General features: G+C 32.9%; 1 protein-coding gene across 1 annotated transcript in view; it reads right to left on the reverse strand.

Moving 5' to 3' along the window:
- The window catches only part of LOC111508337 (myrosinase 1-like), a 92,832-nt gene extending 72,143 nt beyond the window's left edge, over window positions 1–20,689 (reverse strand). The window contains exons 1-2 of the mRNA XM_074184362.1: window positions 20,527–20,689; window positions 3,231–3,497 (exon numbers count right to left, since the gene is read on the reverse strand). Of these exons, the coding sequence (XP_074040463.1) occupies window positions 3,231–3,497; window positions 20,527–20,606 (347 nt within the window). The 5' untranslated portion in view covers window positions 20,607–20,689. The remainder of the gene's footprint in view (window positions 1–3,230; window positions 3,498–20,526) is intronic.
- Window positions 20,690–23,130: the final 2,441 nt, after the last annotated feature.

Genomic DNA, 23,130 nt, shown 5'->3' on the forward strand with positions numbered 1-23,130 from the left:
ATTCAATCTTAACACATGTGTCAATAATCCAGATATTTTGTGTATAACAGAATCATGGCTAAATAATGAAATTTATGATCATGAGGTTGTGGACACTAATAATTACATCGTGTTTCGTCGAGACCGTGACACAAGGAAATTGGATGGCGGTGGAGTGTTCATCGCAGTGAAAAATAAGTTTAAAACGTCCATTGTCACTGAATACTTAAGTGAGGCAGAAGATATGTGGGTGTGCTTACATTTTGAATCATTTAGAATTTTTGTGTGTTGTATTTATCTGCCTGGAGATGATCAGCTTTCTTTCGCAAATTTTTCATCAAAACTTGATTCCCTTGTCCTAAATGAAGGAGATATATTTCTTCTTTGTGGTGATTTTAATTTAAGTACAACAAATTGGGCTAATGCGAAAAACTTCTTGATAGCGTCAAATGTAGATAGAAAATATTCGGATTTAATTGATACCTTTTCATTTAAAAATCTTATGCAATTTAACTCAGTTCGAAATTTGAACGGTAAACTTTCGGATTTGATTCTTTGCAATAAATTTAATATTTCTAATTTACAACAATGCTCTTGTCCACTCGTAAAAGAGGACACTCATCATCCTTGCATGGAATTTTCATTTGAAGTTTCATATTCTAGGCAATTGAAACCGGTATCGTCGTTATTCTTAAATTTCAAAAAAGCGAACTATACTCGAATCAACGACTCTCTTGCTGATATTTCTTGGGAAGATATCTTAAATACCGGTTCAGTTGATTCCTCCGTTCAGAAATTCAACTGTATTGTAAATAAATTAATTGATCAAAACGTTCCAAAAATTTTTAAAAGTAGACAGTTTCCTTCATACTATTCTGCCTCAACTATTAAAGTAATAAAAGAAAAAAATAAGTTTCACAAAAAATGGAAAATGTATAAAAACTTAAATGATTCAAATTCATTCACGCTTCTCCGTGCTAGATCAAAAGCATTAATAAAGAGAGATTTCGACAATTACATTTTAAATGTTGAGGCTGACGTAGTAAATAATCCCAAACGTTTTTGGAACTTTTCATCAATTAAAAAGCACTCGGTCAGCAAGATTCCCCACAAAATGCAGTTAAATAATCATGAAGCAAAAAATGGTCATGAGATAGCAAATTTATTTTCAAAATTCTTCAAAAGCGTCTTTGTTGATAAACAAAATGCATTTTGTCAGGACCAATTTACTGAAACAGACAATAATTCTAATTTATCACAAATTATTTTAAGCAAAAAGGAAGTAGAACAAGGCTTAGTAGAATTAGATGTTAATAAAGGCTCAGGACCTGATCAAATACCTGCAATCTTCTGCAAAAACTGTGCTCATACTTTATGTACTCCTCTAATAATTCTCTTTAATATGTCACTTTATTGTGGATATTTTCCTGTCAGTTGGAAAGTTGCGAGAGTAATACCCATTTTTAAAAACGGAAGGAAAGATAATATTGAAAATTATCGTCCTATAAGTAAAATATCAATAATACCAAAACTATTTGAACGCTTAATTCATAAATATATATTTCATTTAATTAAAAACATTATTATACCTGAGCAACACGGCTTTTTTAAAAATCGATCTCTTGAATCGAACCTATTTTGTTACTCTGAATTTTTACATGATAATTTGGATAATAAAATTCAAGTTAACACTATTTACACAGATTTCAGCAAGGCCTTTGACAAAATTAGTCATAATACACTACTTCGGAGACTTGCTGAAGTCGGTGTAAGTGGTGTGATGCTAAAATGGATCGAATCATATTTAAAAAACAGAACTCAATATATCTTTATAGACGGTTATTCATCTGAACCTTATCCAACACCTTCTGGAGTGCCACAAGGGTCCCATCTGGGGCCCTTATTCTTTATTATCTATATCAATAACATTAAACAATGTTTTAAAAATGCCAAATTCTAAATGTATGCAAATAAATAATTTATTTGAATTTTGTAAACAAAACGAATTATATCTCAATTTTTCCAAATGTAGTTGTATATCATTCACCCGCAACAAAAATATTCTTACATATTCATATCACATAAATAATATCTTGCTGTCACGAGTTAATACATTTAAAGATTTAGGAGTTATTTTTGACTCCAAACTTATTTTCGATAAACATATAGATTATGTAATAAATAAGAGCAGTAGAGCTCTGGGATATGTCAAGAGAAAATGTAAATTCTTCAATCAAACAAAATCAATACACAATCTCTATAATGCTTTTGTATTAAGTAAGTTAATGTTTGCATAAAGCATCTGGAGTCCACAGTATAATATATACATCGATCGATTAGAACGTATTCAAAATCGATTTTTAAAATTCGTTGCTTACAAACAAGGTATTCGAATTACTGAAAACAGTGATACTTTGCGAATTAGACGAGACCTCCAGTTAGTATCGTTGGAACATAGGCGTAACATATCAGATATTTTATTTTTACAAAAAATAATAACAAACAAAATGAATTGTCCATCGTTATTATCAATCATTTACTTAAATGTTCCAAATAGAACAATCAGAGCACATGAATTATTTAATTTACCTTTCAAGAGAACAAACTGTTCGCAGAACTCTCCTCTATGTCGATGCGTTAAATGGGGTAATTCTCTCGCAAACTACTTCGATATTTTTAATACTTCTTTGCTTACTGCCAAAAAAATATTGAAAGATTATTTTAATAAATTATAATTAACACATTTCGTCAATAACTATTATTCAGTTTTTATTGTTATTGTATTTGATTTTAATTCATCCCTTACTTTAGACACTGTGTACATGTGTAGTATAGATATTACTCTAATTTAATATTAATTTAATTATGTGGATACTGTAGTGGATTTTTGTCTGTTTGTATCCCGAATATATAAATAAATAAATAAATAGATACCCATTTTTACAAGAACATTCATTTTAGATTGAAGTGTAACCAAAAATTATACTGTAATATCAGATAAGTAACATGAATCGTCGACATGTTAACATATTCACATTATTAATTCATAATTTTTCACTTTCATTCCTTTACACCAACGATTTAGCTTGAGAACATCAATATAAGTCACAGCACTAGTGATGCTGTAGTTGATTATTGTATTTGATTGTAGTTGATTATAGAGGAACATACATTCAACAAAATATATGAACTCACAATCTATTCATGTATTTTCAGCAATCCCAGATACATAAAAATTATGCATAAATTACCTAGTCCAAGAAATGGAGATCCTGTACGCCGAAAATCCCAGACTCGCGGCAAGGAAGACATCCTCCTTATATTTATGATAGGAATCACAAGCTACGTCGGCATTATCATTATTTACAATCCTCATTGGATTCTCATGAATGAAGTGATCCCATATATTCTCGCCTTTTCCATCTATGTTCCAGGCACCTTCTATTTGGTAAGCCGATGTTGAAGCACCAAAAAAAAATCCCTCAGGAAAAGATCCATTGTTTTCTTCGAATGCATAACTACAACAAGAAAGTGTTCATCAAAGTGAAAAACCTCATGAAATTCCAACTGGCATTGTGAAGTTTTCAACAAGATTGACATATTCAAAAATTCTCTTCTGCAGTTTTGCAGAATTTTGCTCCTCATCTGAACAGAATCAATATGGTTGATTATAAACATCACATTGGTGTTTTTCCAATGTTCAATATTTCAATATATTCAGTAGATGTTAGCTTGATAACAAGGTTACATTAGCCTACTTTGAAGGACAATTTCATTATCAACGAATTATAAAGAGAAAATTCATAGATTTTCATCACTAATCACCTGGATCTGACATCGACAATCGTCTCAGTTGAGGACGGGAAATTTTTCATGTGTCCAAAAAAAATAATAAATACAGTTTATTGAATGATTTTCACAAAAAATCATATAATAAGTAAACTGTATTAATTAGGTTTTACATAGATTTCCATCACATATTGGTCAATTCTATTCAATTTTATGTGTCCACCTATTGTATTGTATCCATGTTTGCCATTTTTTTTTCATTGAATCAAAAATTTTCTGATGCTCACTTGTTTTTTTTTTCTTTCTAATTTTGTAATTTTGCCATTCACCTTGTATTTCAGTATTACAATATTCATTCGCGTTTGAAGGCCGTCGTGGTTTGGAACTGTATCCTAACGTTTCACCAGCACGAGTGGCTGGCTTCCTCAGAGGTTTATTCATCTTGATGGTTCATCGATGACTGATGTATTTGTTTTCAAAAGTGTTACGGTCTTACTTTTTCATATATTCCTAGTGCTCTCACTTAAGTAGCTCTTAGTCTGGTGTGTCCTACACAGTGTGTCTTTCTTCTTCAAATGGTGGTATTGCAATACCGTTTGATACTTTCTTTTGAACCCCATTTCTTTGTGAGTTCATACACGCTGGTTGAAGCTGGAATAGCAACATCCTCTAAATTGGTCAGTATGATATCAATTCTTACGGTTTCAATATATTGAAGGTTGATCTGTAACAGTCGATGAAGCAGAATCATTTTGAAATATGGCCATTTCCCAGCTATCCTAGAACGTGACATACTATTTGCTGAAGTAACTATCATGTGGAATGCTTATTTTGAACGTTCAAATATTAAATTAGAAAACACGACATTACCACATCATTTTCTTGACATAACCCTATCGTTGTTAGAAATAGTACTGTTATTTTCTTTTCTGTAATAATAAGTTTTTTTCTCGTTATTTTCAAAAGCTCGACACGTGTTTCAATCCCAAATGATAATTTTCACATGCTGACGTAGAGGAAAATAAAAATCTGTGGTTGGGATACGAAATTATTAGCACTCATACTAATATCTGTGGCTGGAAATACCTATTCACTATAGGTTTAACGTGGAATTATTAAGACTATTTGGTGTTTAACTTTTTTATAGAATCTTGAGTAGATTGACGCGTTGATAATCGTTTTCTCATCAACAATACAAATTTAGGGAAAAATAAAATTGGAAATATTAGACTTACTTTCCAATACCCCATATAGAAATGATATCCGTTGATGTGCGTCCATCAAAATCACACAACTTCCATAGTTTCTTGAGTAGAATGACTTGGTGATAACAGTTTTCATGTCATCTTAACAGATTTCGAAAAAGAAATTGTTGAAACAATCAGACTCAATTTTTGAGATTCCTTGTATCCATGAAAATCACACAACTCTTATAGAATCTTGGGTAGATCGATATAGTGAAAACTGTTTCCTTGTCACCCAAACATGATTTCGAGAATAAAATTGTTGAAACGATCAGACTAACTTTTTAAAACCCCTTGTAGAATTGGAACCAGAAGATGTGCGTGCATAAAAATCGCACAAGTCTTATGTAATCTTAGGTAGATTGACGTAGTGATAACAATTTTTATGTCAACCGAATATATTTCGAAAACAAAAATGTTGAAACAATCAGACTAATTTTTTGAGATTCCTTGTGGAATTGGAACCAGAAGATTTGTGTTCATGAAAATCACACAACTCCCATAGAATCTTGAATATATAAACACAGTGAAAACCGTTTTCTTGTCACCCATACAGACTTCGAGAATAAAATTGTTGCAACAATCAGACTCACATTTTAAAACACCTTGTAGAATTGGAACCATATGATGTGCGTTCATGAAAATCACACAACTCTCATAGATTCTTGAATAGATAAACACAGTGAAAACCGTTTTCTTGTCACCCATACAGATTTCGGGAATAAGATTGTTGCAACAATCAGACTTACTTTTTAAAACACCTGGTAGAATTGGAACCATATTATGTGTGTTCATGAAAATCATATAACTCTTATAGAATCTTGGGTAGATCGATATAAAGAAAACTGTTTTCTTGTCACCCATACAGATTTCGATAAAAAAATTGTTGCAACAATCAGACTCATTTTTCGAGATTCCTTGTAGAATTGGACCAGAAGATGTGTGTTCATGAAAATAACACATCTGTTATAGAATTTTAGGTAGATCGACATAGTGAAAACCGTTTTCTTGTCACCCATGCAGATTTCGATACAAAAATTGTTGCAACAATCAGACTCACTTTATAAAACGCCTTGTAGAATTGGAACCAGACGATGTGTGTTCATGAAAAATACACATTTGTTATAGAATATTGGGTGGATCGATATAGTGAAACCGTTTTCTTGTCACCCATACAGATTTCGAGAGAAAAATTGTTGCAACAATCAGACTCACTTTTCAAACACCTTGTAGAATTGGAACCAGAAAATGTGCGTTCATAAAAATTACAAAACTGTTATAGAATCTCGGGTTGATCGATATAGTGAAAACCGTTTTCTTGTCACCCATACAGATTTCGATACAAAAATTGTTGCAACAGTCAGACTCACTTTTTAAAACACCTTGTAGAATTGGAACCAGAAGACGTGCATTCATGAGAATTACACAACTGTTATAGAATCTTGGGTAGATCGATATATTGAAAACTGTTTATTTGTCACCCATACAGATTTCGATAAAAAAATTGTTGCAACAATCAGACTCATTTTTCGAGATTCCTTGTAGAATTGGACCAGAAGATGTGTGTTCATGAAAATAACACATCTGTTATAGAATTTTAGGTAGATCGACATAGTGAAAACCGTTTTCTTGTCACCCATGCAGATTTCGATACAAAAATTGTTGCAACAATCAGACTCACTTTTTAAAACACCTTGTAGAATTGGAACCAGAAGACGTGCATTTATGAGAATTACACAACTGTTATAGAATCTTGGGTAGATCGATATATTGAAAACTGTTTTCTTGTCACTCATATGTTGTAGCATTAGTCTTTATTATTAGAATGAAGAATTTTTGTTTGATTATTTGGCAACATTGCTTTTCAGCAGTTTCAACTGCGAATAAAAATTCGAGAGGGTAGAGAGAGTAGCAAGAAGAAAATTATCGGAAGTCGGTCGGTCCGATTCATATTGTTTAAATAATTTACGGTAATTCGGTATAGTTTTACGGTGAAAGGTGAAAATCAGTATAGCGTACCACCACCCTGTTCCAGATGCTGACAAGACAGTTCTCACAGGAGCGCACATCTTCGAAGCTTCGCATCCAGAGTCAGTCAGATTTCATTCCTCAAAGCAACAACACGTATAATTTCATATATTTTGTATTTTTGTAATCTTTCATTTTCAGGTTTGTAACAATATAAGTATTTTTTAAAAAGCAAGTTTAGTGCCGTCGATAGTTAATTGGCGCAGTCGACAGTAGGATTGTCAGAACCACACGTATCGTACGAGTGATTTTCGTTCCAACGATTAATTGGCAATCGAACCTTTGTGAACAGAACAAGTTGGTGTTGAAAGCAGAGCGGCTCCTAGAACTTCAGGAAACCCAGTCAATCGAAGACCTGCAGAAAACTCCGTACCGAAGCTGTTTTCGAGAAGAGGAACTTCATCGTCCCCTTCTGCAAGGAAGAAATACTTGGTGAAGACAAAATCGCTGAACCAGGGCAGACTCCTTATAGTGGTTAAGAAAGCGATGGCCAAAATCTTGCTTTTATTGTGAGTACTCTGATTTTAAGTCGCTTGAAAATATTTTTCAATCATTGTCTTCAGCTGACTCAGACAATTCTATTTCCAACCCAAATCCAAGAACCAATCGAGTTTTTGTAAACCCCTTTTCAAATCGAACTAATTTAATTTCTCAATCAATTCCAATCAATAGTGATAATACATCTCATAACCAAAACCCAGAATTGAATATTTCAAACTCTTCAGAAATGGCAAATGTTTTCAAACCCGAATATTTAAATTGTGTTCCACAATTCGATGGGAACCCAAATGAACTCAATAGATATTTGAGTACTTGTGATAGCTTAATTACTCATTTTTATGATGCCGAAAATCCAAACTCTTTCCAAAATACATATCTATTGAATAGTTTGATTAGTAAACAACAGGAAATGCTAAATTAGTAGTTAATATTCAAAATGTCACAACTTGGAATATTTTAAAAGACACACTGTATAGGAATTTTGCGGATCAACGCGATGAAGCCTGTTTGAATAGAGACATGGTTATGATGAAACAATACCCGGCTGAAAAACCTCAACAATTTTTTGATCGAATTTTGAAAATTCTCAATCTGATTTGTTGCTATATTGATTCTCATGAAGCAGACGAAAATTCGAAAGTTTCAAAACGCAAATTATATAATTCATTAGCTTTAAAAACGTTTTTATCTAGATTAAAAGAACCTTTCGGAACCACAATTCGTTGTATGAGACCTATCGATTTGAATGAAGCTTTGCAATTCATCATTCAAGAAGAAAATATCAATTATTATCAAAACCAATCAAACAGAGTTTCTGTAAGACAAAATAGTAGCCAAATAAGATCAAATTCTAATCAAAATTCAAATCAGTCTCATTTTCCAAGAATTTCTTTCAATGCTAATACAAGAAACGATCAATTCCAAAATTTTCAATCGTTTAATCAAAATAGATCTTCAAATAATCAGTTCCATCCACAAAACAATTTCCCTTCACAGCCTATAAATATTCAACCAAGAACTAATGTTCCACAACAAAAATTTTTCCGAAATTCTCAAGTTTTCAAACAACCTACTAATAACCAGAACGTTTTCAAGCCCAATCCCAATCGAAATCTTCCCAGTCAAACACCTATGAGTGTTTCAACAAGGCAAACGTTAAACAGAAATCAACCAGGTCCCTCATTTCCTAGTAGACCTCAACAAAGAAACTTTATCTCAGAAGAACTTTTCAATACAGAAACGAATGATGTCGAATATTATTCACAAGATTCTGAAGTTGAAAATCAGAGCCAGTATGAAAATTTCGAAAATACTGAATGTAATCCTGATGAAAATTTTCAATTGATAAACCAATACATCAATCAAACGTAGAATCAGTGATAATATCTTTAAATTCAAGTAATTCTAGTGAATTACCCTATATAATTCTACCTGAATATAATTTGAAATTTTTAGTCGATACAGGTTCGACTAAATCTTTTATTGATCCAAATATAGCTTATAATCTATACCCCGATAGAATCCAAAATGATCTTTTCATAGTGTCAACCGTATTTCAAAAATCTTGTCACAAACATAGTGTTTTCATTCCAATTTCAAGAGTATTTAATGTTTCTGGAAATCTGAAATTTTATTTATTGAAATTTCACAATACATTTCATGGATTGATAGGTATTGATAATTTGAAACTACTCCAAGCAAATGTTTACTTGAGCAAAGGATTTTTGACAACACCTCATTCACAAATCAAATTGCATTATCATAAAATAAAAAATGATTTGAACCTCATTACCATTCTTCCCCGAAACGAACAAGTAATTAAGATAAAAACATCTGTACGCGACGGTGGAATTATAATTCCTTATCAAAAGATACACAACTACGAAATTCCAGGGAGTTTGTCGATCGCGAGAAACGGAGAAGAGCTAACAAATATATTAAATAACAGTACGGATCAGATTACACTAGATTTCTCTGAACCTATTGTCGTTGAAAAATTTGATAGAACATGCATACAAGAATTTAACTTCAACAATTTTGATGAGACGTACAAACGTGAACTGGACTTATCTAATATTAGAACCGACCATTTGAATGTCGAAGAAAAATCAATGATAGAAAAATTATGTTTAGAGTTTTCTGATATTTTTTACTATGAGGATGAACCGCTCACTTTCACGAATAAAACTAAACATCGTATAAAGACAACTGACGAAATACCCGTTTATACAAAGATATACAGATATTCATTCATTCACAAAAAAGAAGTCCAAACACAAATTCAAAAAATGTTAGATCAAAAAATTATAAGGCCTAGTAGTTCACCTTGGTCGTCCCCAATTTGGGTCGTCCCTAAGAAAATGGATGCCTCCGGTAAACAAAAATGGCGAGTTGTTGTAGATTACCGGAAGCTTAATGAGAAAACAATTGATGATAAGTATCCCTTGCCGAATATAACCGATTTACTAGATAAACTAGGTAGATGCCAATATTTTTCGACTTTAGATCTTGCCAGCGGATTCCACCAAATTGAAATGTTTGAGGAAGACATCGAAAAAACAGCATGCAATACCGAAAATGGGCATTACGAGTTTATCAGGATGCGATTTGGTCTCAAGAATGCTCCCGCGACTTTTGAACGAGTGATAGAGAATATCCTTAGAGGTATTCAAAACGAAAAATGCTTAGTTTATTTAGATGACATAATCATCTTTTCCACATCTCTTCAAGAGCATATCGAAAGGCTAAGAGTAGTTTTTCAAAGACTCAGAGAGTCAAACTTCAAATCCAACTTTCCAACAAGAATTTTTACGAAAAGAAGTGGCTTATCCTGGGCATATTGTTACTCCGAACGGTATCAAACCAAATCCGGATAAAAATAAGTCAATAAAGAACTTTCCTATTCCAAAAACAACTAAACAAATTGAAGGATTTTCAGGACTGTTAGGATATTATAGTCGATTCATTGATAACTTCGCAAAATTAACGAAACCACTTACCAAATGCTTGAAGAAGGGTGCACAGATCATCCACGACGAAGAATTTTTATCGTGTTTCGAAACTTGTAAAAATTGACTAATTAACGAACCATTCCTTCAGTATTCAGATTTTACTAAACCGTTCAATTTAACAACGGACGCCTCAAACGTAGCTTTGGGTGCGGTCTTGAGCCAAGGACCTATTGGAAAAGACCTTCCAGTAGCGTACGCTTCAAGGACTCTAAACGACTCTGAATCAAATTACAGCACAATAGAAAAAGAACTATTGGCTATTGTCTGGGCAACCAAATATTTTCGTCCCTCCTTTTTTGGCAGGAAATTTAATATAGTCACGGATCATAAACCACTCCAATGGCTATTTTCAACGAAAGATCAGAGTTCTAAATTGTTAAGATGGAGAATTGAACTTGAAGAATATCAATACAATATAATTTACAAAAAAGGGTCATCCAATACGAATGCTGATGCACTTTCACGCATTGAACTACACACAAAAGAGTCAAAGACTTTTTGGGAAGAACTAGACGAAATAATCGAAGAGTCCGAACATCTAGCCGGCCCATCTATTACTTTTGATAACCAAAATAGTGTTAACCCCAATTTAAATACCCCAGACTACCAACCATCTTCGGATATATTAGAAATAGGTGAACCTCTTCAAGATAATATTTCTATGATAGTTAATGCCGACACAGAATCTACTTAAACTCCTGAAAAACATGAACTAAACCCAATTGAAGAAATTGACGACGTCACCATACACACTAATACTGAAGAAAATCCAATTGTTGAAATACCCATTTCAGAATCCCTAGTAAATTTTGGTCAAAACCAAATTATTTTCCAATCCGTTCTTCATTCACCATCTAAACCAAAAATAACGATCTTATTTGAGAAGAAACAGAGAATGACTGTTCAGCTTTCTCTAAATAACTTTGAAAGAGACGTAATCGATTTTGTAAAAAAATCGCACCTAACATACCTTATTATCTTTACTTTGAAATACAGATAATTATGAACAATTTTGTGAACTGATTAGACAAAATTTCAAATGGCCTTCATTAAAATTTAAAAGATGTAAATTCAAACTAATCGATGTCACAGATAAAAAAGAAGCTTTAGAACTGATACAAGCATATCACGAAGGTAAAAGTAATCATAGAGGCATTGACGATACCGAACAAAAACTCAAAACCCTTTATTATTGGCCCAATATGAAAGATTCTATCCAAACCTTTATTAACGAGTGTGAAATCTGTCAAAGAAGTAAATACGAAAGACATCCTATCAAAACAAAAATGAATATAACCCCGACAGCCACCAAACCATTCGAAATTATCCACATTGACGTTTATACTTTAGAAAAAAATGAATTTCTTACTATTACAGACAGTTTTTCGAAATACGCGCAAGCATATCATTTGCCCTTTTTATCGGCTACCGATATAGCTGACAAACTGTTAATATTTTTTTCACATCATGGCGTACCTATCCAAATTATAACTGACAACGGATCTGAATTTAAAAATACAGTTATTGAAGAACTTGTCAAACTGCACAAAGTAAATGTACATTTCTGCTCACCCAATCATCCCCAATCAAACGGACAAATTGAAAGACTTCACTCTACTCTCATTGAACACATTAGACTTCTCAATACTAGATGATTTCTTAAAACACCGCCTCAAACGAAAATGGTTTACGCTATACTTGCATACAGTCACTCAATACATTCTGCAACAAAATTAAAACCCATCGATATAGTTAATGGACATATAACCAATGAAAATCCATTCGATATCGATATAGACAATATTCTTCTCAATGACTATACAAACGACCACCGAGAAAAAAATAAATTACTTCACGCGGAAATAAACAGAAAAATAATGAATCGAAAAGATAAGGTTATTTCAATATCTAATGAAACGCACGATAATCCAGAAATGTTCAAACCTGATTCTAAAACGTACGTGAAAAAACACTTGAGACAAAAACACGCTAACAAATTTGAAAAACCAACCACTATCACAAAAGTAGACGAATCTATGAAGACAGTTTCCACAGAAAATCATGAAAAAGTACACATGGACAATTCAAAAAGACCAAGAAAGAAGTGCTATGATTTCAATAAATAGTTCATTTCATTTCTTTTCAGAATACCTTTTGTATTCGGACTTCAGGACAGAATAACATTGAAAAACCTGGAAAACAATCCTGGTATGATAGCTTTAAAATTGGGCAATGCCAAAATTCAACAATACTCACACACACTGATACACTACTATGACCTGAATCCATTCATAAGTGAAATCCAAAACTGAACGACCAATACGGACAAACTTTAGAAGCACTCAGTATAAACAAACACAATATTTCCTCAGCTGAAACAGAAAATTACATACACATTTTGACTTTGACAAAAGACGAGACTGAATCCAAATTGCAAGAAATAATCACAAATCCCAAACGAATCAAATGGGAATTGATCAATGATATTGGTTCGATTTTTAAATCAATTACAGGAAACCTCGATGCAGAAGACGGGGAGCGGTACGAAAAACTTAGTAGGGAACTTCAAAACAACCAAAAAGTATTAGCTTCTAGTGCTGTGAAACAAAATTCAGTTTCAATCAATTTGATCAATAAATTCAATCAAACTGTTCAACAAATGATTCACAATGAAAAATTTCTTCAAGAAATAATAGTTCATATTGCTGCCATATTCCAAACAAAAAGTTATGAAGAAAATAGAGCATATGTTCAACAAAATGATTGATATGTTTGAAATAGTCAACTCTGCCTTACAGGACATTGAAAATTCCATAGCATTCGCGAAACTCAACATTATGCATCCAAGCATAGTGAAACCCACTGACTTATACGCCGAACTTCTTAAATTACACGGAATCATTGCAAAGAATCAATTTCCTATTGATATTACTTTAAAAAAAATCTTGAAATTAGAGAAAATCATAAACATAGAATGTTTTATTCTGAATAATAAAATAACCTTTCTTCTTCATGTTCCAATCACATATCCATATATTTTCGATTACTATCACTTATATTCAATCCCTACATATAGTCAAAGTCAGTTCAAGGCACTTATACTCAAAAATTCATTTTTACTGAAGAACTCAGAATATTTCACATTTAAAAGCGACGATTGTGTCAAAGTAGAACCACAATTCTATGTCTGCAAGAAAATGCCGATTAGAGAAATTTCTGGAAATCTCTGTGAGCTGCAACTCCTGAAGATGGAAGACACTTCCACATGTAGACAAATCGATGTTAGGATTACTAAGCCAATAGCTAACCAACTGGAGGACTCTACCCAATGGATAGCGATATTTCCAAATAAAACGACCATCCACCTACAATGTAATGAACAAGAGGAAGTTCAAAGAATAATTGGATCCTATTTAATTGACATTCCAGTAGGCTGCAAAATCAAGGCGAATCAAATCGAAATAATCAATGAAGAAAATGTAATCAATAGCAATCAAATAATATTGATTCCCGAATTGTACCAAGATCGCAACCGTCCAAGAAGTGTAAATATGAGCTTTCAATTGGACGATGTTGACCTGAAAGAACTCCAAAACCTGAAAAATCAGCTAATTGATAAAAACCCTGAAATAACATTCAACCAAGGCGGACTTTACCAATCACCGAGTATATGGACTTTAGTGGTTTACTTAGCGATCATGTCAATGATAGTTTACTTCTTGTACAGGAAAAATGTACTTCGATGTTGCACCAATGGGAAGCCAAGTCAAGAAGAGAACCAATTACAAGTAGTAAATGAAGTAACCGATCTATCCACTGTTCAACTACCCCGCTGCGCATGATAGTTGAATCTTCGGGGGGAGGAATTATCTCACCACCTAGGACAATCCCGCTGATCTAGCAGTACCACCACCCTGTTCCAGATGCTGACAAGACAGTTCTCACAGGAGCGCACATCTTCGAAGCTTCGCATCCAGAGTCAGTCGGATTTCATTCCTCAAAGCAACAACACGTATAATTTCATATATTTTGTATTTCTGTAATTTTTTATTTTCAAGTTTGTAACAATAAAAGTTTAGTGCCGTCAATAGTTAATTCGTGCTTTGATCCGTTATTCATTGGGTTAAGGGTGGTGTTTTTCCCAATGCTTCCTTTCCTTCCTAAAGCCATTTCAAGCACCATCAGAAATCGAGAAGACAAATTACGGACCAGTGAAGGTAAGAACTTTCTTCAAATTTCTTACAGAACATTATCGGGATGTTCTAGAAAATAAAAAGAACATAAAAACAAATAAAAAGAACGTTAAAAAAATTATTGCAACAATCAGACTCATTTTTCCACAATCCTTGTAGAATTGGAACAGAAGATGTGTGTTCATGAAAATTACATAACTGTTATAGAATCTTGGGTAGATCGATAGAGTGAAAACCGTTTTCTTGTCACCCATATAGATTTCGATACAAAAATTGTTGCAACAATCAGGGTCACTTTTTAAAACACCTTGTAGAATTGGAACCAGAAGATGTGCGTTCATCAAAATTACATAACTGTTATAGAATCTTGGGTAGATCGATATAGTGAAAACCGTTTTCTTGTCACCCATACAGATTTCGATGAAAAAATTGTTGCAACAATCAGAGTCACTTTTTATAACACCTTGTAGAATTGGAACCAGAAGATGTGCGTTCATCAAAATTACATAACTGTTATAGAATTTTGGGTAGATCGATATAGTGAAAACTGTTTTCTTGTCACCCATACAGATTTCGATGAAAAAAGTGTTGCAACAATCAGACTCACTTTTTAAAACACCTTGTAGAATTTGAACTATATGAAGTGCGTTCATGAAAATCATATAACTCTTATAGAATCTTGGGTAGATCGATATATTGAAAACTGTTTTCTTGTCACCCATACAGATTTCGAGAACAAAATTGTTGCAACAATCAGACTCATTTTTCGAGATACCTTGTAAAATTGGACCAAAAGATATGTTCATGAAAATTACACATCTGTTATAGAATGTTAGGTAGATCGATATAGTGGAAACCGTTTTCTTGTCACCCATGCAGATTCCGATACAAAAATTGTTGCAACAATCAGACTCACTTTTTAAAACACCTTGTAGAATTAGAATCAGAAGATGTGTGTTCATCAAAAGTACATTACTGTTAAAGAATCTTGGGTAGATCGATATAGTGAAAACCGGTTTTTTTTTCACTCATATAGATTTCAATTAAAAAATTGTTGCAACAATCAGACTAATTTTTTGAGATTCTTCATAGAATTGGAACTAGAAGACGTGCGTTCATGAGAATTACACAACTGTTATAGAATCTTGGGTAGATCGATATATTGAAAACTGTTTTCTTGTCACCCATACAGATTTCGATAACAAAATTGTTGCAACAATCAGACTCATTTTTCGAGATTCCTTGTAGAATTGGACCAGAAGATGTGTGTTCATGAAAATTACACATCTGTTATAGAATGTTAGGCAGATCGATATAGTGAAAACCGTTTTCTTGTCACCCATGCAGATTCCGATACAAAAATTGTTGCAACAATCAGACTCACTTTTTAAAACACCTTGTAAAATTAGAACCAGAAGATGTGCGTTCATCAAAATTACATTACTGTTATAGAATCTTGGGTAGATCGATATAGTGAAAACCGTTTTTTTGTCACTCATACAGATTTCGATTAAAAAATTGTTGCAACAATCAGACTCATTTTTTGAGTCTGTAAATCTGTATGGGTTACAAGAAAACGGTTTTCACTATACCGATCTACCCAAGATTCTATAAGAGTTGTGTGATTTTCATGAACGCATATCATATGATTCCAATTCTACAAGGTGTTTCAGAAAGTGAGTCTGATTGTTGCAACAATGTTTTTCTCAAAATCTGTATGGGTGACAAGAAAACGATTTTCACTATATCGATCTATCCAAGATTGTATGAGATTGTATAAGAGTTGTGTAATTTTCATGAACGCACATCTTCTGGTTCCAATTCTACAAGGAATCCCAAAAATGAGTCTGATTGTGGGCAACAATTTTTTCATCATAAATCTGTGTGGGTGACAAAAAAAAGTTTTCACTATATCGATCTACCCAAGATTCTATAAGAGTTATGTGATTTCAATGGTTCCAATTCTACAAGGTGTTTTAAAAAGTGAGTCTCGAAATCTGTATGGGTGACAGGAAAACGGTTTTCACTATATCGATCTACACAAGATTCTATAACAGTTGTGTAATTTTCATGAACGCACATCTTCTGGTTCCAATTCTACAAGGAATCTCGAAAAATGAGTCTGATTGTTGCAACAATTTTTGTATCGAAATCTGTATGGGTGACAAGAAAACAATTTTTACTATATCGATCTTCACAAGATTCTATAAGAGTTGTGTGATTTTCATGGTTCCAGTTCTACAAGGTGTTTTAAAAAGTGAGTCTGATTGTTGCAACAATTTTTTTCTCGAAATCTGTATGAGTGACAAGAAAACGGTTTTCACTATATCGATCTACACAAAATTCTATAACAGTTGTGTAATTTTCATGAACGCACATCTTCCAATTCTACAAGGAATCTCGAAAAATGAGTCTGATTGTTGCAACAATTTTTGTATCGAAATCTGTTTGGGTGACAAGAAAACAATTTTCATTATATCGATCTACACAAGATTCTATAAGAGTTGTGTGATTTTCGTGGTTCCAGTTCTACAAGGTGTTTTAAAAAGTGAGTCTGATTGTTGCAACAATTTTTTTCTCGGAATGTGTATGGGTGACAAGAAAACAGTTTTCACTTTGTCGATCTACCCAAGATTCTATAACAGTTGTGTGATTTTTATGAACGCACATCTTCTGGTTCCAACCCTACAAGGAATCTCAAAAAATGTGTCTGATTGTTGCAACAATTTTTTTATCGTAATCTGTATAGATGATAAGAAAACAGTTTTCACTATGTCGATCTACAGAAGATTCTATAACAGTTGTGTAATTTTCATGAACGCACAGATTCTGGTTTCAATTCTACAAGGAATCTCGAAAAATGAGTCTGATTGTTGCAACAATTTTTGTATCGAAATCTGTATGGGTGACAAGAAAACAATTTTCACTATATCAATCTTCACAAGATTCTATAAGAGTTGTGTGATTTTCATGGTTCCAGTTCTACAAGGTGTTTCAAAAAGTGAGTCTGATTGTTGCAACAATTTTTTTCTCGAAATCTGTATGGTTGACAAGAAAACGGTTTTCACTATATCGATCTACCCAAGATTCTATAAGAGTTGTGTGATTTTCATGAATACAAGGAATCTCAAAAAATGAGTCTGATTGTTTCAACAATTTCTTTTTCGAAATCTGTTTATATGACAAGAAAACTGTCATCACCAAGTTAATCTACTCAAGAAACTATGGAAGTTGTGTGATTTTGATGGACGCACATCATCGGATATCATTTCTTTATGGGGTATTGGAAAGTAAGTCTAATATTTTCAATTTTATTTTTCCCAAAATTTTCATTGTTGATGAGAAAACGATTATCAACGCGTCAATCTACTCAAGATTCTATAAAAAAGTTAAACACCAAATAGTCTTAATAATTCCACGTTCAACCTATAGTGAATAGGTATTTCCAGCAACAGATATTAGTACGGGTGCTAATAATTTCCTATCCCAACCACAGATTTTTATTTTCCTCTACGTCAGCATGTATGGCCAGAAATCTGTGGATAACTTCACGCCAATATTATTGATTCGTTTGAATCCCGAAACCTTTGTTCGAGGGATTCATCTTTATTTTAGTCGGTTGAACAGGTCTAGTGCGTTGTAAAACTATAGAAGCTTTTTTATTCTCATTTTTCATGATGATCTTCTACCACGTAGTAGTATAAAAAAACGCACATCTTCTGGTTCCAATTCTACAAGGAATCCCAAAAAATGAGTCTGATTGTGGGCAACAATTTTTTCATCATAAATCTGTGTGGGTGACAAAAAAAAGTTTTCACTATATCGATCTACCCAAGATTCTATAAGAGTTATGTGATTTTAATGGTTCCAATTCTACAAGGTGTTTTAAAAAGTGAGTCTCGAAATCTGTATGGGTGACAGGAAAACGGTTTTCACTATATCGATCTACACAAGATTCTATAACAGTTGTGTAATTTTCATGAACGCACATCTTCTGGTTCCAATTCTACAAGGAATCTCGAAAAATGAGTCTGATTGTTGCAACAATTTTTGTATCGAAATCTGTATGGGTGACAAGAAAACAATTTTTACTATATCGATCTTCACAAGATTCTATAAGAGTTGTGTGATTTTCATGGTTCCAGTTCTACAAGGTGTTTTAAAAAGTGAGTCTGATTGTTGCAACAATTTTTTTCTCGGAATGTGTATGGGTGACAAGAAAACAGTTTTCACTTTGTCGATCTACCCAAGATTCTATAACAGTTGTGTGATTTTTATGAACGCACATCTTCTGGTTCCAACCCTACAAGGAATCTCAAAAAATGTGTCTGATTGTTGCAACAATTTTTTTATTGTAATCTGTATAGATGATAAGAAAACAGTTTTCACTATGTCGATCTACAGAAGATTCTATAACAGTTGTGTAATTTTCATGAACGCACAGATTCTGGTTTCAATTCTACAAGGAATCTCGAAAAATGAGTCTGATTGTTGCAACAATTTTTGTATCGAAATCTGTATGGGTGACAAGAAAACAATTTTCACTATATCAATCTTCACAAGATTCTATAAGAGTTGTGTGATTTTCATGGTTCCAGTTCTACAAGGTGTTTCAAAAAGTGAGTCTGATTGTTGCAACAATTTTTTTCTCGAAATCTGTATGGTTGACAAGAAAACGGTTTTCACTATATCGATCTACCCAAGATTCTATAAGAGTTGTGTGATTTTCATGAATACAAGGAATCTCAAAAAATGAGTCTGATTGTTTCAACAATTTCTTTTTCGAAATCTGTTTATATGACAAGAAAACTGTCATCACCAAGTTAATCTACTCAAAAAACTATGGAAGTTGTGTGATTTTGATGGACGCACATCATCGGATATCATTTCTTCATGGGGTATTGGAAAGTAAGTCTAATATTTTCAATTTTATTTTTCCCAAAATTTTCATTGTTGATGAGAAAACGATTATCAACGCGTCAATCTACTCAAGATTCTATAAAAAAGTTAAACACCAAATAGTCTTAATAATTCCACGTTCAACCTATAGTGAATAGGTATTTCCAGCCACAGATATTAGTACGGGTGCTAATAATTTCCTATCCCAACCACAGATTTTTATTTTCCTCTACGTCAGCATGTATGGCCAGAAATCTGTGGATAACTTCACGCCAATATTATTGATTCGTTTGAATCCCGAAACCTTTGTTCGAGGGATTCATCTTTATTTTAGTCGGTTGAACAGGTCTAGTGCGTTGTAAAACTATAGAAGCTTTTTTATTCTCATTTTTCATGATGATCTTCTACCACGTAGTAGTATAAAAAAACTGCCAAGCCTTGAACTTATCGTTTCATGTATTGACGAAAATAATCACTATAAATTCAATTGTATAGAAAAAAATTGCATTGAACCACTGAAATTTTGGAGTTTACATTAATTTGTACAGAGTACCGGAATTCGGGATGATATAAAATTGTATCATATTAGATCAATTTTGTATTATTGATTGAAGTTATATAGGTAGATAAAATTGGTATCCAGCGAGTCGAAAGAAAAATAAATATCGTAAGTCAGAATTTGAGTTTTCATAGTCGCGTTCAATATATTTTCAAAATCACTCTCCTTGAATATCTATGATATTCCTTTCGGATACTTCTTCTCATGAAGAATTGAAAAAACATATATTCCACATAACACCACATTGAAGTTTACAGGATGATAAATCCCTTATAAAAATTATGTATCTCATATAATTGACGAATTTGTAACTTTGTACTCACCAAAGATTGCAAAATATTATGACTGCTGTCGTGATTGATAAAAACCATGAATTTGTGATACAATCATTTGCCGAAAACATTTTTTTTCAATGTGCGAGTTTTCTTGGCGAATGAAATCACGGAAATGTGTGATTTGAACCGGTGCTTTCATAATGTAGGTCCAACAAATGAACATTGAATGATAAAAAGGTCTCATTATTGAAAATTCATTTTTCCAAAAATATTCGAAGGTACTAACAAATACATAACTCAAATTGAGCTCATTACAATTCTCCTTGGTTTATAATGAATAATTATACTCATCAGTACCTCCAATGCATTTTAAAAACATAACTTGTAAATGAACTCAAATTGCTAGCGAATAGTCAATCAACAATAATGAATTGAATACAAACCTCAGCAACATCAAAAGTCTTAAGATAGAATCGAGCACTATTCGTTGGAGATATTTTTCTGTATACGGTAGATTAACGCCTGTTTTTCGTTTTGAGAAGGATAAACCGCATTATAATGATATTTCCATAATATACGTTCCTTCTAGGGCAGTAAGTCCGGCGTTATATCAACATAATGTGAATTGAATCATAGTTACGTCTATAAAAATGTGATGAAAATTCTTAGTATAGTGAAGAGCGTTAACGTTAACATCATGGAAAATATGCATATACTCATATATATGATACAAGATGGCGAATGAGTAAGTCACGCTGTCGCATCGGTCCTGATAATTTACTGTTTCAACGCATGTTGTGAAGTAATAATTCAAGTTATAGCCTTTCGTTTCATTAAATGAAGACATAGAAAAGTTTTTATAATTTCCAGGACCCTTTTTTGTCCATACCGCCTGCTTCGATTGAAAAGTTAATAACAATGGGTCTCACAAGTAGGGATCTCGATCAAATAGCCACGATTGTCGAAACGAAAGTAGAATCCGTTTTAACTGAGGAATATTTACAAGGTGTAGTGGACAAAATTGTTAAGATATTCCAGGTCAAATATGATGAAATGATATCAGACCTTAAAAATGATTTGGTTTCTCTAAAACAGTGAGTTGAAAATTGCGATGGACAACATGGAACAAATATCGAGAAATGAAAATGTGAGATTTTTTGGTATACAAGAAAATACTGGTGAAGATTCAGTTAGTGTCGTTCTGAAGGTTGCTAATCAAACGATGAAAATGAAAAACTTCACGGATAAAAGTATAGTCAAATGTCATCGGGTACCGAATAAAAACACTGGTAGAGATAATCCGAGTCCTCCAGCAGTATTAGTACAGTTTGTTGATACCGCAGTGCGTGAAAAAATCTTAAGTAACCGAAAAAATCTGAAATCAACAGGAATATCCATACAAGAAGATTTGACGAAATTTAGACTAGCCCTGATGAAAAGTGCAATAGACAAATTTACGAAGAAACATGTGTGGTGCCGCAACGGCAACATTTTTGTGAAGTATAATGAATGCGTGCATCGAATACAGCAGGAGAGTGATCTTCTACGCATTAAATAGGTACATTAGATATATCTTTTTTTCTGAAATGCACTTGAACTATTTGCATGTTTATTTTTACGAACGTAATCAGTGAAATACTCATCTTGGTGAATAGTTTAAAACGAGATTTGAGGTAATATTCTTGCAGTGTCAGCAATAGCTATGTATATTCTCCAAATCCATTGGATTATTATTGATTATTTGGTTTTGAAAAATTTTATCAGCTAGTTAGCTTCTCAAACTCTATACGCAAAAGTCTGTAACTTTTGATATATGGGTTCTTTTATGCATATCAATTGTAAGGTGTAACATATCTAATGTCAACATTCATGTGCTTTTTTTTCCAATCACAACTATATTCACAAAAATGTATTCCAATATTTCGGGGCTGATGCCCGCATGATTTATGATTTTCTGCTTGTACACTCAAGTAAAGTTAAAGTATTCATTGTCTAATTCTGTAATCTATCCTTCATTCTTTTCTTCATTTCATTTTTGAACACTCACTTTCTTTTCATCTCAACTGAAATCATAGCAGCAAGTAATATCTGAATCAAAATGAAACTAAAAATATCTCATTTCAATACGAGATCACTGGTGGCAAACTTTTTAAATTTCAAAAATGAAGTTATAGGTGCAAATTGTGATATTGTTGAGGTATCCGAAACTTGGCTACACTCAGGCATTCCCAGTGATACTGTTAATCTTAACCATTATAGATTTGTTCTTCAAAATCGTCCCACTAGGGGCGGAGGTGTGGGCTTATATATTAGAAATAACTTGAAATTCGACTTTCTCTATAGTGTATGTAATGATCAATATATTTGGGTGAAAATCATGTAAGATAAAAAATGTTGGACACAACTTCCAATGTTACCCAGCAATTTAACTCTATTCTAGAGTCATTTGAACAAGTTATCAACGACCCTACTACAATAGCCAATACATCTATATCTCTCATCGATTTAATCATTATAAATTTAAGCTCTGATGAATATCGCTCTTGGGTGGAAACCAGCCAGATATCTGACCACAACAGAGTATGCTGTGAGTTCAAATTGAATAACCAGTTTCGTAATATTAAGAAAAACATTATGTATAGGGACTTGAAA

This window comes from Leptinotarsa decemlineata, unplaced genomic scaffold (assembly GCF_025532065.1).
Source record: "Leptinotarsa decemlineata unplaced genomic scaffold, Ldec_3_MD MMD2_tig00026354_RagTag_RagTag, whole genome shotgun sequence".
NCBI classification, from domain to species: domain Eukaryota; kingdom Metazoa; phylum Arthropoda; class Insecta; order Coleoptera; family Chrysomelidae; genus Leptinotarsa; species Leptinotarsa decemlineata.